The sequence below is a fragment of the Argopecten irradians genome, chromosome 2, assembly GCF_041381155.1.
Source record: "Argopecten irradians isolate NY chromosome 2, Ai_NY, whole genome shotgun sequence".
NCBI lineage: Eukaryota > Metazoa > Mollusca > Bivalvia > Pectinida > Pectinidae > Argopecten > Argopecten irradians.
Genome location: NC_091135.1, coordinates 65,427,703 through 65,450,090, shown reverse-complemented (window position 1 = coordinate 65,450,090; position 22,388 = coordinate 65,427,703). Strand labels below are relative to the sequence as shown.

Below are 22,388 nucleotides of genomic sequence, written 5' to 3'. Positions count from 1 at the left end.
AGATAAACTAAGAAAATCTACTGTGGAGGAATAAATTAAGGTGTTGTGTGTGATTTCCGGGAATACACAATCTCTGAACCAAGATCAAACGAAATAGTTCTAAGTAAACATCGGAAAACATCACTGATTGCGTAATTGTACACATCGATTATCGTTGTGAAAATTATTGTACATGTGTGTTTTATTATTTTGTACCTTCAATTAGGTTGTGAAAGTTACAAAACAGCATTTAATTATCATCGCGGATTCTTCTTATTGTTTTGATGTGCTCAGGCTCGCTTAGCGTACATATGATTGCTGTTTCACAGCATCAAAAATCCAGATGAAGAAATTTAGAATTGAGAAAATTAACATTTTAATCCATCAATTATCAAACTTTTAGTTTAAATATATTTATCATTTAAAATAAAGGAATTTCCTAGATAAAATTCTCTGAACAATTTGGTTTGGTTTTATTAGCTTACTGTCCTATTAACAGCCAGGGTCATGTAAGGACATGCCAGGTTTGTCGGTGGAGGAAAGCCGTAGTACCCAGAGAAAACCACCAACCAGCAATCATTACCTTGCAACTGTCCCACATGGGATTCGAACCCGCATCCCAGAGGTGGAGGGCTTGTGGTAATATGTTAGCCACCGCGGTCCCAAGAATGAACAAGAATTAAGAGGATGATAATCTGGTAATGGTGAAGACCTTCCCATATATCTATAGCATCAGTCATTTTTGAGTCTCAATAGCAGGAAAGATTATTTTAGAAGTGACTATACCTTGGCGCGTTGTGTCTTGTTTGGCAAGGCGTATATATCCTTTTGTGCTTCCTGAGATTCCAATATGTGGTACATACGATCTGGGAAAAAAACCCATCACAATCAGGAACTTCATTTCTTTTGTCTTATATTTAAGGAATGATTTTTAATTTTTTTCTATTATTTACATTTTAGCCGACTATTTCTTTTAACTTTAATGTTCTGATAAGATAAAACATCATTTTTTCAACGTTATACGATTGATGTAACAGCCGGTCAATTGATGGAATCCCAGAACAGCTGGCTCCAATTTGGCGGGAAATGTTGTCATGTTCAGAAAGTACACAAAATAAAGTTCCACAATAATACTATCTTTTTCATTCCATTGATGCAATATTTCTCAAATATCTTATATTCTGAAATATAATTTAAGATATTCATTACATTCAAATTGTTAAATTGAAGAATTGAAAATACAGAAACAACATTTATAAGCCAAATCTAATGCACATTAACACTTCTTGCGGAAGTCAGAGTTCTAGTTTATGCATTCATGCACGACAACCCACTGCGTTTACGTAAGTGTAAATGATTTCCCAGTTGGTAAGGTTATATAGCCATAAAAAAACGGAAATGTAAATATATTATGATAATTATGAATGAATTACTCTTATTTTATAATTGGGAACCTGAAGAAGCTTTTTCAGAATAGACCTAATATATAGGTAGGCATATGGGATTGATCTCTGTAACACATGAGGATACTGTAAATACCTCCTTCATCGTCAACCGCATGTTCTCGAGACCCAAGTGGTGGGGTTGGGGCTTTCTCTCTATCCGAGTAACTGATTCTCTTTTTGGCCCCTCCCCGGAACTCCACTGAAGAGTACCTATAGCATATAAAAACACATTTCTTTATTGAAAGTTTATCATTTTCTGAATTGAAAGTTTATCATAGCTTAGTATCTATAGCATATAAAAGTTTATCATAGCTTAGTATCTATAGCATATAAAAGTTTATCATAGCTTAGTATCTATAGCATATGAAAGTTTATCATAGCTTAGTATCTATAGCATATAAAAGTTTATCATAGCTTAGTATCTATAGCATATAAAACCACAAAAACATTTCCTTAATGAAAATTATCAACAAAAGTAAAATCTACCAACAGCTTGTTTACAGCTCAAAGTTCTAATGAATGTTTTCAGTTAGCAGTTTAACGTAACATAAACAGATCAATAAAGAAAAGGAACACTTCTATCATAACATCAATACCGCTGTTTAGAGGTAGTAAAATGTTGTTATAGTAACACTTCTATCATAACATCAATACCGCTGTTTAGAGGTAGTAAAATGTTGTTATAGTAACACTTCTATCATAACATCAATACCGCTGTTTAGAGGTAGTAAAATGTTGTTATAGTAACACTTCTATCATAACATCAATACAGCTGTTTAGAGGTAGTAAAATGTTGTTATAGTAACACTTCTATCATAACATCAATACAGCTGTTTAGAGGTAGTAAAATGTTGTTATAGTAACACTTCTATCATAACATCAATACGTTTAGAGTAGTAAATGTTGTTATAGTAACATTCTATCATAAATCAATACATGTTTAGAGTAGTAAATTTGTTATAGTAACACTTCTATCATAACATCAATACAGCTGTTTAGAGGTAGTAAAATGTTGTTATAGTAACACTTCTATCATAAAATCAATACAGGCGTTTAGAGGTAGTAAAATGTTGTTATAGTAACACTTCTATCATAAAATCAATACAGCTGTTTAGAGGTAGTAAACTTTGTTATAGTAACACTTCTATCATAACATCAATACAGCTGTTTAGAGGTAGTAAAATGTTGTTATAGTAACACTTCTATCATAACATCAATACAGCTGTTTAGAGGTAGTAAAATGTTGTTATAGTAACACTTCTATCATAACATCAATACAGCTGTTTAGAGGTAGTAAAATGTTGTTATAGTAACACTTCTATCATAAAATCAATACAGCTGTTTAGAGGTAGTAAAATGTTGTTATAGTAACACTTCTATCATAACATCAATACAGCTGTTTAGAGGTAGTAAAATGTTGTTATAGGAACACTTCTATCATAACATCAATACACCTGTTTAGAGGTAGTAAAATGTTGTTATAGTAACACTTCTATCATAAACATCAATACAGCTGTTTAGAGGTAGTAAAATGTTGTTATAGTAACACTTCTATCATAACATCAATACAGCTGTTTAGAGGTAGTAAAATGTTGTTATAGTAACACTTCTATCATAACATCAATACAGCTGTTTAGAGGTAGTAAAATGTTGTTATAGTAACACTTCTATCATAACATCAATACAGCTGTTTAGAGGTAGTAAAATGTTGTTATAGTAACACTTCTATCATAACATCAATACAGCTGTTTAGAGGTAGTAAAATGTTGTTATAGTAACACTTCTATCATAAAATCAATACAGCTGTTTAGAGGTAGTAAACTTTGTTATAGTAACACTTCTATCATAACATCAATACAGCTGTTTAGAGGTAGTAAAATGTTGTTATAGTAACACTTCTATCATAACATCAATACAGCTGTTTAGAGGTAGTAAAATGTTGTTATAGTAACACTTCTATCATAACATCAATACAGTGTTTAGAGGTAGTAAAATGTTGTTATAGTAACACTTCTATCATAACATCAATACAGCTGTTTAGAGGTAGTAAAATGTTGTTATAGTAACACTTCTATCATAACATCAATACAGCTGTTTAGAGGTAGTAAAATGTTGTTATAGTAACACTTCTTCTATCATAACATCAATACAGCTGTTTAGAGGTAGTAAAATGTTGTTAAAGTAACACTTCTATCATAACATCAATACCACTGTTTAGAGGTAGTAAAATGTTGTTATAGTAACACTTCTATCATAACATCAATACAGCTGTTTAGAGGTAGTAAAATGTTGTTATAGTAACACTTCTATCATAAAATCAATACAGCTGTTTAGAGGTAGTAAAATGTTGTTATAGTAACACTTCTATCATAACATCAATACAGCTGTTTAGAGGTAGTAAAATGTTGTTATAGTAACACTTCTATCATAACATCAATACAGCTGTTTAGAGGTAGTAAAATGTTGTTATAGTAACACTTCTATCATAACATCAATACAGCTGTTTAGAGGTAGTAAAATGTTGTTATAGTAACACTTCTATCATAAAATCAATACAGCTGTTAAGAGGTAGTAAATATTGTTATAGGAACACTTCTATCATAACATCAATACCGCTGTTTAGAGGTAGTAAAAGTTGTTATAGTAACACTTCTATCATAACATCAATACAGCTGTTTAGAGGTAGTAAAATGTTGTTATAGTAACACTTCTATCATAACATCAATACAGCTGTTTAGAGGTAGTAAAATGTTGTTATAGTAACACTTCTATCATAACATCAATACAGCTGTTTAGAGGTAGTAAAATGTTGTTATAGTAACACTTCTATCATAACATCAATACAGCTGTTTAGAGGTAGTAAAATGTTGTTATAGTAACACTTCTATCATAACATCAATACAGCTGTTTAGAGGTAGTAAAATGTTGTTATAGTAACACTTCTATCATAACATCAATACAGCTGTTTAGAGGTAGTAAAATGTTGTTATAGTAACACTTCTATCATAACATCAATACAGCTGTTTAGAGGTAGTAAAATGTTGTTATAGGAACACTTCTATCATAACATCAATACAGCTGTTTAGAGGTAGTAAAATGTTGTTATAGTAACACTTCTATCATAACATCAATACACCTGTTTAGAGGTAGTAAAATGTTGTTATAGTAACACTTCTATCATAACATCAATACAGTTGTTTAGAGGTAGTAAAATGTTGTTATAGTAACACTTCTATCATAAAATCAATACAGGCGTTTAGAGGTAGTAAAATGTTGTTATAGTAACACTTCTATCATAAAATCAATACAGGCGTTTAGAGGTAGTAAACTTTGTTATAGTAACACTTCTATCATAAAATCAATACAGCTGTTTAGAGGTAGTAAAATGTTGTTATAGTAACACTTCTATCATAACATCAATACAGGTGTTTAGAGGTAGTAAAATGTTGTTATAGTAACACTTCTATCATAACATCAATACAGCTGTTTAGAGGTAGTAAAATGTTGTTATAGTAACACTTCTATCATAACATCAATACAGCTGTTTAGAGGTAGTAAAATGTTGTTATAGTAACACTTCTATCATAACATCAATACAGCTGTTTAGAGGTAGTAAAATGTTGTTATAGTAACACTTCTATCATAACATCAATACAGCTGTTTAGAGGTAGTAAAATGTTGTTATAGTAACACTTCTATCATAACATCAATACACCTGTTTAGAGGTAGTAAAATGTTGTTATAGTAACACTTCTATCATAACATCAATACAGCTGTTTAGAGGTAGTAAAATGTTGTTATAGTAACACTTCTATCATAACATCAATACAGCTGTTTAGAGGTAGTAAAATGTTGTTATAGTAACACTTCTATCATAACATCAATACAGCTGTTTAGAGGTAGTAAAATGTTGTTATAGTAACACTTCTATCATAACATCAATACAGCTGTTTAGAGGTAGTAAAATGTTGTTATAGTAACACTTCTATCATAACATCAATACAGCTGTTTAGAGGTAGTAAAATGTTGTTATAGTAACACTTCTATCATAACATCAATACAGCTGTTTAGAGGTAGTAAAATGTTGCTATAGTAACACTTCTATCATAACATCAATACAGGTGTTTAGAGGTAGTAAACTTTGTTATAGTAACACTTCTACCATAACATCAATACAGCTGTTTAGAGGTAGTAAACTTTGTTATAGTAACACTTCTACCATAACATCAATACAGCTGTTTAGAGGTAGTAAAATGTTGTTATAGTAACACTTCTATCATAACATCAATACAGCTGTTTAGAGGTAGTAAAATGTTGTTATAGTAACACTTCTATCATAACATCAATACAGCTGTTTAGAGGTAGTAAAATGTTGTTATAGGAACACTTCTATCATAAAATCAATACAGCTGTTTAGAGGTAGTAAAATGTTGTTATAGTAACACTTCTATCATAACATCAATACCGCTGTTTAGAGGTAGTAAAATGTTGTTATAGTAACACTTCTATCATAACATCAATACAGCTGTTTAGAGGTAGTAAAATGTTGTTATAGTAACACTTCTATCATAACATCAATACAGCTGTTTAAAGGTAGTAAAATGTTGTTATAGTAACACTTCTATCATAATAATAATAATAATAATAATAATAACTTTATTTAAACGTCGATGACCCATTGAGCCAATGGCTCATCTCCCATGGGGTCGACACAAAAGCATGCAATACAACAGACAATAGTATGACAAATTATACATGTATATATAGAAGTTAATCAACTAAACTAAGGTAATTAATAAAAAAAAAAATAACATACGAAAACATTTACATTTATATGTATATCAACTACGACTACAAATCAAGTTAAATTAATCAAAGTAAAAATAGATTCATCACCACATACTATTCATGGACAGGATCTCGATTGTGTTGTTTACAACAATTAAACAATTTCAATATACATTTGCAATAAATGCATTTTAAATCGGTATTTAAAATTTGCAAGTGGTGCACATTCTTTAATTTGCCTGGGTAATAAATTCCAGTTAATCACTCCAGAGTAGCTAAATGACTTTTTCATTAATTCTGTACGAGGTTTTGGGAGCACAAAAGCATCTTTTGAGGCTGACCTTAGACCATACGAACAGCTGGATGAGACTGGTGTAAATAATGTTGATATGTATTCAGGGGCCACTCCGTGAATTGATTTGTATATTAACACACACACATGTGGTATTTGATTCTATACTCAAAGGGTAGTATTTTGAGCTCATTAAACATTTCCTTAGAAGGTGTGAGAGGTGGTTTATTAAGAATTATTCTCAATGCCTGCTTTTGAATTTTTGTTAATTGTTTTATCTGTTCTTTGGTACAATTTCCCCAGACAATAGACGCATAGTCAAGAATTGGTGAGATATAAGCATGATAATACAACAGTTTCGCGTCTTTTGACAAATAGGTATTTAATTTTCTGAGAAGGGCTAATCTAGTTGCCAATTTAGAGTAAACCTTATTAACTTGTTCATTCCATCCAAGGGTGTGATCGATGTGTATCCCTAGCACTTTTTGTGTAGTGACTGAGTTTAATATGTAATTGTCTAATTCTAGCTCTAAAACTCCAGCAGTATGTAATGCTCTGGGTTTGCCAAGGAGCATACATGTCGTTTTTTCTTTATTAAAAGCCATATTGTTATTTGTACACCACTGCTTTATATGATTTAGGTCAATTTGGAGATTTGATTGAATTACATCAAGAGTCGTGCCGTTGATGTGAATGGTAGAGTCATCAGCATACATGTCGATATTTGAATGTTTAGTGTATAATGGTAAGTCATTTATATACAAAATAAACAGCAGAGGACCAAGTATTGATCCCTGAGGAACACCTGATATAACTTGTTGGGAGGTAGATTTAATGTTCTCAATTTTAACCAATTGTTTTCTTTGGTTAAGATATGATTCAAACCAAAGTAAACTATGTGCCGATATTTTCATTATTTTTAATTTATGCAACAGAACTCTATGGTCTACTAAGTCAAATGCTTTTTTAAGATCTAAGAAAATGCTACCGACTAAATCATTATTATCAATGTTAATTCTCCACTGATCTATTAATTTAACTAGAGCTGTTTGACAAGAGTGATTTTCCCTAAATCCTGATTGTGCAGAGTGGAGAAGTTCATATTTAAGGAGGTATCTGTTTAAGTGATCCGTAACATGTCTTTCAATTATTTTAGCAAGTGTCGGTAGAACTGAAATTGGTCTATAGTTTCCAGCTTCATCAACATTACCTCCTTTAAATAAAGGAGTTACTCTGGCCTCTTTTAGTCTAGCGGGAAGATACCAGATTGCAAACTTAAATTGATTATGTACGCTATGTGTGGAGCTAGCTGTTGAACACACAGCTTGATAATTTTGGGTCCAACACCATCAATCCCAGTGGCCTTTGAAGTATTTAGATTATTCACGAGATCAAAGACGCCTTGTACAGAAATTAACGGAATAGAAAATTCAGCATGATTAGGTACCATGTTTAGTACATGGTTTTCAAGTAATGTATGATCTTGTTCATTTAGGGGAGTTTTTGCCACACCATGGGATATATTGACAAAGTGGTTATTGAGATGTTCTATTATATCCTGTTTTTGGTTAAGTGTAACATCCCCGTCTTTTAGGGTTGACGGTATTGTCGAATTTGAAGATTTGGAGCGAAATGATTTTAAGTGATTCCATAAAACACTTGTATTCTTATTGTTTTCTACTGCATTGATGAAAAAGTTTTTTTTTTGAAGTTACTAACAAATTCTTAGCTTTATTTCTCCAGTATTTAAATAAGTTCCAATGACCCTTCTTATGATGGTAATCTCGTTTTATTCTGGCTTGTTTAATATCCTCATTATACCATTCGGGTTGCTTATACCTTTTTATTCTTTTTCGTTTTTATTGGGGCATGTCTATTTAATACTCCAATTAAGGCAGTAAAAAATATCTGTAAAGCTTCATTAACATCATCAGTAAGAAAGAGGTCATCGATAGTTGTTTCATGAAGTTCTTGCAAGAATTTTTCTCTGTCAAAACTGTTGAAACATCTGTAAGTTATTGTTTTATGACAGTTGTTTTTACTCTGAAAAATGGGTTTTTTACATGCTTTGGTGATAAATACGGGATAATGGTCACTTAAAGCAATGCAAGGTATTTGTACTTCACTGATTAAGTCTTCATTTGTAGAATAAACATGATCTATTATTGTACTGGATGAATGATCTACTCTTGTAGGTTTATTAACTAATTGAGACAGACCATAACATGTAGTGATGGTATTCCATCTGTTATTAGTACAGCCATTGGTTATATCAATATTGAAGTCCCCCATTAAGATTATATCTAGGTTTTCGTTAGCGGCTTTTTCGATTTGACTATCAAATGCTTCAATCCAAGATACAAGTGATCTGGGTGGTCTATATACATAACATAATAAAACATTTTTGTAGTTAGGGATGTTGATTTGTAACCAAATGGTTTCTAAAGATGGATCTTCGATGTCCATTCTCCTAGTATAATTTAAGTCATCATATAAGTACACAAACTATACCACCACCTATTTGATCTGTTCGGTCTTTTCGCTGAATGGTGTAACCATCAATACTGATAATATCGTTAGAGATTTCAGGATTTAAAAATGTTTCACAAAGACCAATTATATGTATTGGGTCACTTTTGTCACCGAACAAAGATTCTAATTCATCTAATTTGGGAATTAAATGTCTAATGTTCCAGCTACACATATGTAAACCTCGATGTTTCAATCCAAATTTCTTACTAAAATTATGGATTTCAACAGAATGTACAGATTCATTACCAAGTGGCATTGACATATTAGCATTGTCAGACATATTATCAACAAGAGCATCCGTATTCAAAGGCACATCACTAGTTATACAAAACATGTTATCATCGGTTTGAACAATATCATCATAGTTTAAAGACGCTTGACTAGAATTACATGTTATGCTAAAATCATTGTGAACAATATTGCAATCGTCATCATTGAAAGATGCACTGTTTACGATGCCGGGTTGATTGCTTTCACTGACATAACTATCCATATGGTGTTGGTTTTGTTCACATAATACACACACTTTGTCAGATTCACTACTGTAATTGAGGTTACAGTTAGTGCACAGAGAAGGTAAAATAGCGAATCTATTATTACACAGCTGGTACGAACTAAGACAAGACCTGTCCGCGTGGTCCTAGTAAACACATTCCGACACAACGTGTCCAATTTGACCACAGTTAAAATCAATACAGCTGTTAAGAGGTAGTAAAATGTTGTTATAGTAACACTTCTATCATAACATCAATACAGCTGTTTAGAGGTAGTAAAATGTTGTTATAGTAACACTTCTATCATAACATCAATACAGCTGTTTAGAGGTAGTAAAATGTTGTTATAGTAACACTTCTATCATAACATCAATACCGCTGTTTAGAGGTAGTAAAATGTTGTTATAGTAACACTTCTATCATAACATCAATACCGCTGTTTAGAGGTAGTAAAATGTTGTTATAGTAACACTTCTATCATAACATCAATACCGCTGTTAAGAGGTAGTAAAATGTTGTTATAGTAACACTTCTATCATAACATCAATACCGCTGTTTAGAGGTAGTAAAATGTTGTTATAGGAACACTTCTATCATAACATCAATACAGCTGTTTAGAGGTAGTAAAATGCTGTTATAGTAACACTTCTATCATAACATCAATACAGCTGTTTAGAGGTAGTAAAATGCTGTTATAGTAACACTTCTACCATAACATCAATACAGCTGTTTAGAGGTAGTAAAATGTTGTTATAGTAACACTTCTATCATAACATCAATACAGCTGTTTATAAAGGTAGTAAAATGTTGTTATAGTAACACTTCTATCATAACATCAATACAGGTGTTTAGAGGTAGTAAAATGTTGTTATAGTAACACTTCTATCATAACATCAATACAGCTGTTTAGAGGTAGTAAAATGCTGTTATAGTAACACTTCTATCATAACATCAATACAGCTGTTTAGAGGTAGTAAAATGTTGTTATAGTAACACTTCTATCATAACATCAATACAGGTGTTTAGAGGTAGTAAACTTTGTTATAGTAACACTTCTATCATAAAATCAATACAGCTGTTTAGAGGTAGTAAAATGTTGTTATAGTAACACTTCTATCATAACATCAATACAGCTGTTTAGAGGTAGTAAAATGTTGTTATAGTAACACTTCTATCATAACATCAATACAGCTGTTTAGAGGTAGTAAAATGTTGTTATAGTAACACTTCTATCATAACATCATTACCGCTGTTTAGAGGTAGTAAAATGTTGCTATAGTAACACTTCTATCATAACAGCAATACAGGTGTTTAGAGGTAGTAAACTTTGTTATAGTAACACTTCTATCATAACATCAATACAGGTGTTTAGAGGTAGTAAAATGTTGTTATAGTAACACTTCTATCATAACATCAATACAGCTGTTTAGAGGTAGTAAAATGTTGTTATAGTAACACTTCTATCATAACATCAATACAGCTGTTTAGAGGTAGTAAAATGTTGTTATAGGTAACACTTCTATCATAACATCAATACAGCTGTTTAGAGGTAGTAAAATGTTGTTATAGGAACATTTCTATCATAACATCAATACAGGTGTTTAGAGGTAGTAAAATGTTGTTAAGTAACACTTCTATCATAACATCAATACAGTGTTAGAGTATAAATTGTTAATAACACTTCTATCATAACATCAATACAGTGTTTAGAGGTAGTAAAATGTTGTTATAGTAACACTTCTATCATAACATCAATACAGCTGTTTAGAGGTAGTAAAATGTTGTTATAGTAACACTTCTATCATAACATCAATACAGCTGTTTTAGAGGTAGTAAAATGTTGTTATAGTAACACTTCTATCATAACATCAATACAGCTGTTTAGAGGTAGTAAAATGTTGTTATAGTAACACTTCTATCATAACATCAATACAGCTGTTTAGAGGTAGTAAAATGTTGTTATAGTAACACTTCTATCATAACATCAATACAGCTGTTTAGAGGTAGTAAAATGTTGTTATAGTAACACTTCTATCATAACATCATTACCGCTGTTTAGAGGTAGTAAAATGTTGTTATAGTAACACTTCTATCATAACATCAATACAGGTGTTTAGAGGTAGTAAACTTTGTTATAGTAACACTTCTATCATAACATCAATACAGGTGTTTAGAGGTAGTAAAATGTTGTTATAGTAACACTTCTATCATAACATCAATACAGCTGTTTAGAGGTAGTAAAATGTTGTTATAGTAACACTTCTATCATAACATCAATACAGCTGTTTAGAGGTAGTAAAATGTTGTTATAGTAACACTTCTATCATAACATCAATACAGGTGTTTAGAGGTAGTAAAATGCTGTTGTTATAGTAACATCACATATCAAACACGATTAGTCCCACATTTCTGTGTTTGTGATGTCATATATTTACAGGAAAACTTCAAAACTCCCAGGAAGGTGGAACTTATCAGACTCAAATGATGTCATTTTAATATCTAGAAACCACAGTATTGCTGCACTATAGGTTTTGTATGACTATATGTTTTAATTACCCAGCTTCCTCCATCATTTGGTAGTCATAGAGACTACTCTCAGGGTCACTCAGGGGATCCTCAATTCCTGGTTGCTGCTGCTGCTGATGCTGTTGCAGCATTTTGCCTATCAGGGAGGAGTTGAGGACCCCCGTTGTCATGGCGAGGCCGGGAAGTGTTCCTGGTGGGGTGGCCGGAGGCGGTGTCTGGGGCACTGCAAAAAAGGCCACGCTTGGCAACAGGCCTGCTGATACCGTACCCTGATCAAAAAGAATGGAAAAATTTCAATCACGATTTAGAAAGTTTAGCTTTCTTGAAAGCTGATTGTGTCAATGGACATTTTTATGCAACTTTGCTACTCATCTTAGATACAAGTATGATATCAAATTGAATAGTTTGAAATAGTTTATAAAATGGCATTATTTTCAGAAATCATTAACTATATTATTGATTGCTCAACATCTAAATACTGTTGGATTTATTTTTATTTTTTTTGCCAGATGCATAGCCTATACATTACTTCATTTGATTACCTATAATAGGTAATCAAATGGAGTAAAGTAAGATATGTACTGACATTTTATTTTGATAATAATAATCTAAAATCAAAACCAAGGTAGTCATTCTGCTTTGCTTGTTACTAGTATATAGATATGCAGCCACTAAGAATATTGATATAACATGAAATGTCTATGTTATACTTCCGTCGTTTTTCTTGTTGTTCAGTAACCGCAAAATAAACACCAACATATTGTAGTATCTATCATTATTGTCATTGTTCATGAGCAAACAACAAAAGTCTGTAAACCATGAAATATTCAGAAACTCTAAACAATGAGAGAAAGAACAAAAACATTTCAAGTTACAATGTACATGGTGCAAATATAAATATCATTTTCATGATAAGAAGATAAGGTATCATCCAGAGCAAATCACAGCTATCATATACATGCTATTAATGGTTTTAATCAGGCCAGTTGTAAATAATTGATCTGTAGAATTCACAGGTAAAGTACAGGTACACACACGCCCTCATCAATAAATGATGAGGACACCGCCAAGTCAGTCGACAAGGTGGCTCACACATCTGCCACCCGACATGCAACTCTTCAAACATTCACTTACATTGTTGAAGCTGGTACCTTCAGTATCACTTTGCTTATAGTACCTTTATATAGCCAAGAATGCTAGCTGTAATAATTCATTTAATATCACATTTCCTTACTCAGAAATGGAATGAAATTTCATATCACTGTTAAAGTCATGCAATCCCATTCATTAGCATGTCATTAAAACTAGTGTTTGGTTAGTTATAACATGTTGTTAATTAGTAAAGTTCTAAAATTTACAAATAGGAATGCATAAATGTAAGTCTAGCTTATATCATAATGAAATGTATAAGCAATTTCAGTGCAAAGTAAATAGTGACGTGATGAATAAAACATAGATTAAAGAACCAATGATTGATAAATGAATGTCAAAAAATATAGTATGTAATGAAAAATGATAATAGCTACAACAAATTTGTACACATAATTTTATGAAGATAAGAGTTACATACTAAACCACAATCAAGACTGAAACATATCTCTGAAGAGTAATTGACTCTAGGATTGCAGATTCTAAAGAAGACTTTGGGGTGATTTTCCAATGATGCCTCTCTCATTGTAAAGGCTAGGATACTATTCTAGGTTTTATCAGATGCTTTATTCACATCCAGATGTATTGGAACTTATCTTTCTGAAATATATTTTTTCATAATGTAACTGGATTCATATAGACTTAATAATTCACTTTCAATACATGTATTTTATCTAGGAAATGCTGGTAAATGATAGCTCAAAGAAAAATCAATATTAATTAAGCTAGGACACACAAAAAATAAAACATAATTTGATCATTGACTTTGTGTATCATAATTTTTATAGCACTTTAAAATTAAGACTAGATAATAAGTAAATCCCAACATTCACATGCTGTTTATTGAAAACTGGGACAATTTTTTTCAATATTAAAAATTGAACTGTCTATAAAGAGCTTTATGCCAACTGTTTAACTTTGGATGAAGTGACCTCAAAAAGGACATAGCAAATCTGATAAATATAGTTATTATACGGACAGACATAATATGGTAGGTATAGTACATATGTTAAGTCAGCAGGTATGTTATATACCTATCACAATGTCCTGAGTCGTCAGCTTGTAGAATCTTAATCTGGCCGACTAATCTACCACAGATTAACTTGATTCCAAATCATAAATGACTGATCAGCTTCATACCAGGTTAGCATTTATCATCTTATGGACTTGATGCATTGAAGCACTACCAGTGTATACATGGATATTTTCTGAATAGGTGATTTTTTTTCATTTTCAAATGTCATGTACAAAATATTTCTGTTTTATAAATTAAAATATTGTGTCATTTCATTTTCCAAATTTATTTGAGTATAAAGCTAACCAGACTTCGAGTGAGGATATGTGTAGTACCATTATTACCTGTACTTATCATAGGATTGACACAGAATCAGGTCAATACAACATGTTATAAGTTGACTTGTTACATACATTTTACAACCACAATCAGTCACTTACATATATCCATGGGATAGCTGCCAGCAACATACATGTTTAGTCTATTGTAAAGCCACCATCTACATAGAGTTTGACTCAGAATGAGTTTTAGCTGTTTTAATGAAGAAACTTGAATAATGTCAAGAAAAGGTCCAGCAAATACATATTTATGTTGTGTTATCTCAGTTAACTGATTTTAACTGCAGAAAAATATTAAAAAGACCAATAAAGATGAGTTATCAATATCTATGTAGGTAATGCATCTGCATGTGTAACAAAAGACATAACCTATGTCTGTTAATGTTCTCGAAAATACATTTTGTCTGTGATCACTGATGAAGTGCATATTGCAATGGAAACAGAAAATGAATGCTAATATCAGAAAATGCTTACATCTAGAATGGATGTTTACATTAGGAAATTGATGTTTATTTCTAATGACAGTAATGTAAAACAGGAAACGGTTATCAAAACCAGGAAGTTTACATACATGTGTGCAGTAATTTAAACAGTAAACAGATGTTTAAAAATCAAATACCTTGTAATGTAAACAGGAAACATACATGTCAAATTGATCTTCATTAAGTATTTTAAACAGTAAATGGATGTTACAGCAATGGAAACAGGAAATGAATGTTTATATACAGCAATGGAAACAGGAAATGGATGTTTATATACGGCAATGGAAACAGGAAAAGGATGTTTATATACAGCAATGGAAACAGGAAATGGATGTTTATATACGGCAATGGAAACAGGAAATGGATGTTTATATACAGCAATGGAATCAGGAAATGGATGTTTATATACAGCAATGGAAACAGGAAATGGATGTTTATATACAGCAATGGAAACAGGAAATGGATGTTTATATACAGCAATGAAACAGGAAATGGATGTTTATATACAGCAATGGAATCAGGAAATGGATGTTTATATACAGCAATGGAAACAGGAAATGGATGTTTATATACAGCAATGGAAACAGGAAATGGATGTTTATATACAGCAATGGAAACAGGAAATGGATGTTTATATACAGCAATGGAAACAGGAAATGGATGTTTATATACAGCAATGGAAACAGGAAATGGATGTTTATATACAGCAATGGAAACAGGAAATGGATGTTTATATACAGCAATGGAAACAGGAAATGGATGTTTATATACAGCAATGGAAACACGAAATGGGTGTTTATATACAGCAATGGAAACAGGAAATGGATGTTTATATACAGCAATGGAAACACGAAATGGGTGTTTATATACAGCAATGGAAACAGGAAATGGGTGTTTATATACAGCAATGGAAACACGAAATGGGTGTTTATATACAGCAATGGAAACAGGAAATGGATGTTTGTATACAGTAGTGGAAACAGGAAATGAATATTTAAATATAGCGATGGACATCGTAGTTGGTCACATTAGCCTTGTACCAGTGAGAAAAATATAAAATGTAAAAATAATGAACTCCATGATATGACTGAACTATCATACACCAGAACTCACAATAGACAATTCTATGACAATGGCATTCATATGTAGAATGAGGTCAACAACAAACATCATAGTAATTTCAAAGGGACACTCAAATAAATTAACATTTTAACAGTTCATTTTCATGTTTTTGGTCAAAAGGAATTGTATTCGTTGAATCAAAAATACATATTATCAAAATATGATTTCAGTTATTCTATAAACCAATAGCTGGTAGGAAGGACTTATTCCCTTATCATTATTATCTAATTTTTTATACAACCTTTTATTCAAGGTTGTACTAAAACAACTGAAAACTTAAATCATAATATGTGCTTCAGACAAGTAGCATTGCAAAATGTCCCTTTCAAAATTCTAAATAACTAAGATAAGAGTGTATTTCCTCACCAATGGGAAGACACAGATAAAATACAAGTAAGACATCAGGACAGGAGAGGATAAACCATATAGTCCAAACAAACAATAACTGTGTATTGTTTTTACTGACCTGACCGTCGGCCATCTGTAAGACACATAAACATTTCATATCAACACCTTTACTACACAATTACATAGAGCTGTAGGTGACACCAGGTGTTTTATTGTAAATATCTGTGGTTTCCTACTGTGACCACAGGTTTACGACGCGCGCAAAAAAAATAAAAAAAAAAAGGTATTTTTTGGTTTTTTTTTTTTCTTTTTTGCGCGCGTCGTAAACCTGTGCTGTGCAGTATTACTTGGCTCCTGAACAATTCCTGGTGTCATCATCACAGAATCAAACTCCTGTTCTGTTGGTGTCAACTTGATGATGTCAATATTGTTTCCCCAATACGAAGATGACTAGAATAGATTTATTGGAAAAGTAATTGTCGCTTTTCTTTAGACTAAAATGTTTAGCTTTAGGTAACTAGTACAGTAGACAAGAAAAAAGCGAGAATGACTTTGGAGAATCTTGATGTATAATATAGCGATTGGATACATTCATTGAGGAACATGCAATAAATAGCAATTGCCCAGTACAGACCAACATGCTTCATACTGAACAATATCTGTGGCTACTTTAAAATGTACTTGTTTTGATTTTGTGAGGAGTTATAAGGTAGACATATGATATAATGTACAGTTAGATTATAAAGGTGTCAGGAGATACTGCCTGTCAACCATGCAGTTTATAACTAAGTATGCACCAGGTATCATTCATAGGGACATAAGGGTAGTATACATGTACATGATATGGTATCTGGTGAGTAAAACAATCACTTATCATGTCAACTACATGGTAAATTCATTATAGGTATATTCACATGCATATAGATGTCAACAGTGGCTATATGCATCTTACCTTTCTGATCATTTCGGGTGAGTTTTGTACACTCAAACATCCCACCTGAGGATACAGATATCATATTGCAGGAAAAAATGGAAGATAACATTTCATAGATATCCTGCAAATACTTAAATTTGCTTAGTTAAATAATTCGGTGTATTTTGTTTATGGCAATCAATCAGCATTAGTATTAATGTTAAATCTATTAGACATGTTTTAATCTTGAAGTTACTGTTAGAAATGTAGACTAAATTTAAATTTAAACTAGGACAGTCATTCAGATCCCCCGCCAATGGCGATATCAAAGCTGAAGTAAGTTTGATTGTGGAGACTTATGTGTATGAAAAAAAACAGGAAAAAGGAAGTTGAGCTAAAGAAAGATGGAGTATAATTCAAGTAGAGCGGGGCTGCAATTGTTGAATCAGGTATACAGCCTTGACATTTATATTAGACTATATACACAAAGATGGGTGGAAGTTTGCAAAGTAACATTTGCCATTCACCATGATATTTTCAGCAATGTTTCCATGGTAACGGAAAAAGTGCAAAAAATTAAAAACCTAAAAATAGAAAAAGGTACTACTAGACCATAAAAAGAATGTGTCTATGAAGTTTCGTGGAAATATCTCTGCTGGTTTTAGAGTTATGCTCCGGAAATGAACCTGCTACAAAAATATGATATTTTCAGCAATGTTTCCATGGTTACAGGAAAAAGTACAAAAAGTGAAAACCTTAAAATAGCAAAGGCACTACTAGACCATAAGACTAATGTGCCTATGGAGTTCCGTGCATATATCTCAACCGGTTTTCCAGTTATGCTGCAGAAACAAACCTGGTACAAAAATATGATATTTTCAGCAATGTTTCCATGGTTACGGAAAAAGTGCAAAAAATGAAAACCTAAAAATAGCAAAAGGCACTACTAGACCATAAGACCAATGTGTCTATGAAGTTTCGTGGAAATATCTCTTCTGGTTTTAGAGTTATGCTCCGGAAACGAACCTGGTACAAAAATATGATATTTTCAGCAATGTTTCCATGGTTACGGAAAAAAATGCAAAACATGAAAACCTAAAAATAGCAAAAGGCACTACTAGACCATAAGGCCAATGTGTGTATGAAGTTTCGTGGAAATATCTCTACTGGTTTTAGAGTTATGCTCCGGAAACCATTCGTACGGACGGACGGAACCCATTTGTATATCCCCTGCCAACTTTGTTGGGTGGGGGATAAATATATGTAATATGAAATTTGAATTTTTAAATGAACTAATTGTGTGTTTATAATGTCCTAAACAACAGCTAGAAGAGATCCTGTCATACCTTTGTAAAGTCTGATATACATCTTGAGGTTCTGACTGTCAAATATCACACAACACAAGGTAGTTGTGGCAGATGTAGAAAAAGAATGGTAGGCTAGCTGCCTCATAAAAAATTCATCATAATGATGCAAACTTGTACCAGTTGTGTAAGAATGGTCTGAATGCCTTATCAACTTACCCGATGCCTGTTTACTGGCTCATTAAACTGACAATGCTTTATATAACCAAAGTCATGTGATCCAATATCGAGAACCATGCTAAAGGATTTTTATATGGAAAGCTTTTTTTGGTCCGAGTTTGAATCAATCATGAATAAAGATATTGTCAGTTTTAAGATACAACTTACAAGCATAATCTAAATTTCTTATACTGAAGCAAAAACACATATGATAAACATAAATCTGTAAACATGAAAAAACATGAATTTGTAAACAAGGATTTTTTTCTGATGAAATGTAATGCAGCTTGAAATGGACAAGACATGGAAAGGATGTGCAAATATTCATTGCTACCTTAGACAATTGTGTATTTTCTTTATTATGGCAAAATCTTTTTAAATGAAGACAATGATTAATGACTTGGATTAGTATGCTTAAAAACAATACTTGATATAACGCTAAATGTCAGTTTCAAAAATGTTATTACACTGCACTGTAAACTTAGCTAGCTTTAATGGGGACTTGACTTTGAGCTTTTATTTTTTTAAAGATGCTCCACCGCCGACAGAGCATAAATGATATCCATCATTTGAACAATAATTGGTGTTAAATCGTGTATTTATATGTCTAATTAACACAGAAAATAATATAAAATAATTTATTTTGCCTTTGGTGCATGCTCAATCAGTACTTCATTCCATATAGGATATAGTGCCAAGGATTTTTTTCGGGATGCAATTAATTATTTTTCATACTTTTAATTTGAAGTAAAATTAGAAGCTGAAATTTTTCAATGGTGATAATGGTGTAAAGTAAATATTTTTTGTAACCGAAGAAAAATACTAAATCGTGTGCTGTTTTAGATAGTGAAAAAATACCATTTGTCAGCAGTGGAGAATCTTTAATGTTTGTCATTATTCCATCAACTGGTTTTGTTATAGTTATCACATGAAATATTCTGAACCAGAAATACCTTTCCTTGATATCTAGATCAACTATACTTGCTAATGCTTTTGGTTGATTAAAATATCTGAAAAGTCTTATTGTTCAAAAATATAGGAAAAGTAATTGTGAACAAAAACTAGTCAGTTTACAGTGCTATACATAGGTCAAATGAAAATGAAAACATTGAATGGTGATCAGATGATATGGACACCAGATGTTGTACAAAGATGATTCAGATGATAATTTGATAATATTTTAATATTTGATAGGAGCTTAAAATGAATGGTAATTAAGCTTAAAGTAATGATTGAAATCAAGTTTGATGAAACCCGAGATGTTCACAGATTTGGAATGATCAGAAAATTAAAATCCTGGGGAATCATATGAATGTTGATGTTTTCATAATCTGGCAAAAGATTAACATTGTTAGTAATTGTTGTAAATAACAAAGAAATGTTTTGTAAGTATGAACAACTGTTAATCTAATAATGATAGAATAGCGTATATTTGAAATTTTAAATAATGTTAGGAACATAGCTGACACCTAAGTATTTGTTTGTATGGCCAAACCAAATTAGGCAGCAGCAATGTTTTTAATTTGTATATAAGCAGTCATAAGTAAACTAAGCTAGAAATATAGTTGTTTTGCTTTCAAACAGAACACTAACTAAAAGCAAACCTTTTTTTCGAAAGTGATTCCACGCCCCGTTGGGGATTCTTGTCTTTCCTAATAAAAGCAAACTACACATTCAACACATAATAAGCAACATCAGATAAAACAGCACAAAGAAGTACCAAACACAACCAATTACCATCAGTACTGTAGGCCATATACACACATCAACAAAACAATGATACCAATCAGATTAATTTGGACTGATAATTGATCTATGAAATGGACATTTGATGTGGGAAAAAAAAGTGATACTCATATTCAAACTCTTTTAATATGGTAAATGCTGGAGAGCTTCACTCTTATATATATTTAACGAAATGAACTACAGAAATTAAAACATTGTTGCTCTCGACAAAATATATTTCATCATCTATACCTTACAGTTCATTTATAAAGTTCATGATTTTATTTATATGAATTTCTTGACAACCAGAGTATAGGAGTATGTGATAAAGAAGGAGTTCATAAAGCTTTTATGTCAGGAATCCAATGGCAATTGCAATTTTTTTACCCTTTAATTTGTTGAAGTTATAAGCTTCTGGGACATGATATTATCAGTAGACTAGACCTATCTGACTCTTGTTTAGTGGTCCTGGTTCTGTCCCTGACCTGGACACTAAGTAATTTTTCTCCTCTAATCTTCTCTTACAAAAGCATTTTTCAATGTTAATACATATACCGTTTTGTAGAACAGGAAAAAATACATATTCCTCTCAAATTCCCCTACCAGGAATCGAACCCAGGTCTCCGGTATGAAATCTACTACAGTTCTGTCAACTGAGCCAAGGAAGCATGCTCCGGCTGCTGAGTGACACAAAGACCGTATTTAACATGCACATTACACCACACCGACCTGCTCCTTTTACACCAGTATAAGTTTAGCATAGCGATAACAAACTTAACTGTCTTCGGACATTGAGAAAGGAGGAGAGAGTGAAGTGGGAATGGAATGGTTGAACAGTCTATTAAATACTGTTGTAGTGGAAAAGATATTGCCGTATTGTCAGTTACTATCGATCAGACTATATACATGGTCTTCAACTAACTAGCATGATTCAATAAAATAAAAGTCAGTTAGTCCTACTTCAGTATTGTAGTCTACTTTAATACTATATCGACACAAATTTCTTTTCTCTTTGTCAGATCTCGATTTTCATCCTCTGCAACAACGTCGAGGGTTCTTTCTATATAGAAATATTGCAAAACAAAATCAAGTACACTGAATTCACTATTTTGATAATAAATGCCAAAATTGGCTAAAGAAGGTCTACAATTGAAAGACCATCTGTCATTTAAACAAGGGAGACCAGCCATGTTGCTGTACTGTATATGAGAAGACATGCTACGGCATGCCAAAGGGAGTGCCTCCAGTTATCTTGATGTTGTACACCATTCCAGTGCAAAATAAATAATATGCATTGATAAATGTATAATATATACTTTTAAAGTATTTATATGTAGGATCAGTCAAGCAAATGCTGGTTAAAACTCACCATATCCCGCACATTTTTCTTTTTCTTCCCCCGCTTCCCGGCCATTTCGAATCGTACACGGCCACTGTAAACAGTAAGGAATGCGCAGGCTTCATTAGCAACGAGGCTATGAGTCGGAATTCCGTTTACTTCCGGGTTTCCCAAACTATGTGTTAGGCGGGCGATATCGTAGTTTTTTGTATACATTTTCAATCACAATTTGATATAAACTAGGCTAAATTAATCAATATATATCCATAATTCATAAGTATTGGTACATGGGTAATGGGAGATATCTTATTTAAAAACAAAAACATGTCGTCCCAAAATTACCAAAATGTATCACTGATTTTAACCTTTGGACAGGAC

General features: G+C 32.0%; 1 protein-coding gene across 9 annotated transcripts in view; it reads right to left on the bottom strand.

The window, feature by feature from the left end:
* LOC138316235 (centrosomal protein of 89 kDa-like) overlaps positions 1–22,130 on the bottom strand; it is a 63,345-nt gene extending 41,215 nt beyond the window's left edge. The window contains exons 1-7 of one of the 9 annotated variants that reach the window (XM_069257845.1): positions 22,041–22,117; positions 20,551–20,598; positions 17,463–17,507; positions 16,629–16,643; positions 12,087–12,325; positions 1,519–1,634; positions 766–845 (exon numbers count right to left, since the gene is read on the bottom strand). In XM_069257845.1, coding sequence (XP_069113946.1) covers positions 766–845; positions 1,519–1,634; positions 12,087–12,325; positions 16,629–16,643; positions 17,463–17,507; positions 20,551–20,598; positions 22,041–22,085 — 588 coding nt within the window. In that variant the 5' untranslated portion in view covers positions 22,086–22,117. Of the gene's footprint in view, positions 1–765; positions 846–1,518; positions 1,635–12,086; positions 12,326–16,628; positions 16,644–17,462; positions 17,508–20,550; positions 20,599–22,040 lie in introns of all 9 variants that reach the window. The other 8 variants (XM_069257837.1, XM_069257838.1, XM_069257840.1 and 5 more) reach the window with 8 other exon arrangements.
* Between the last annotated feature and the right edge of the window lie 258 nt (positions 22,131–22,388).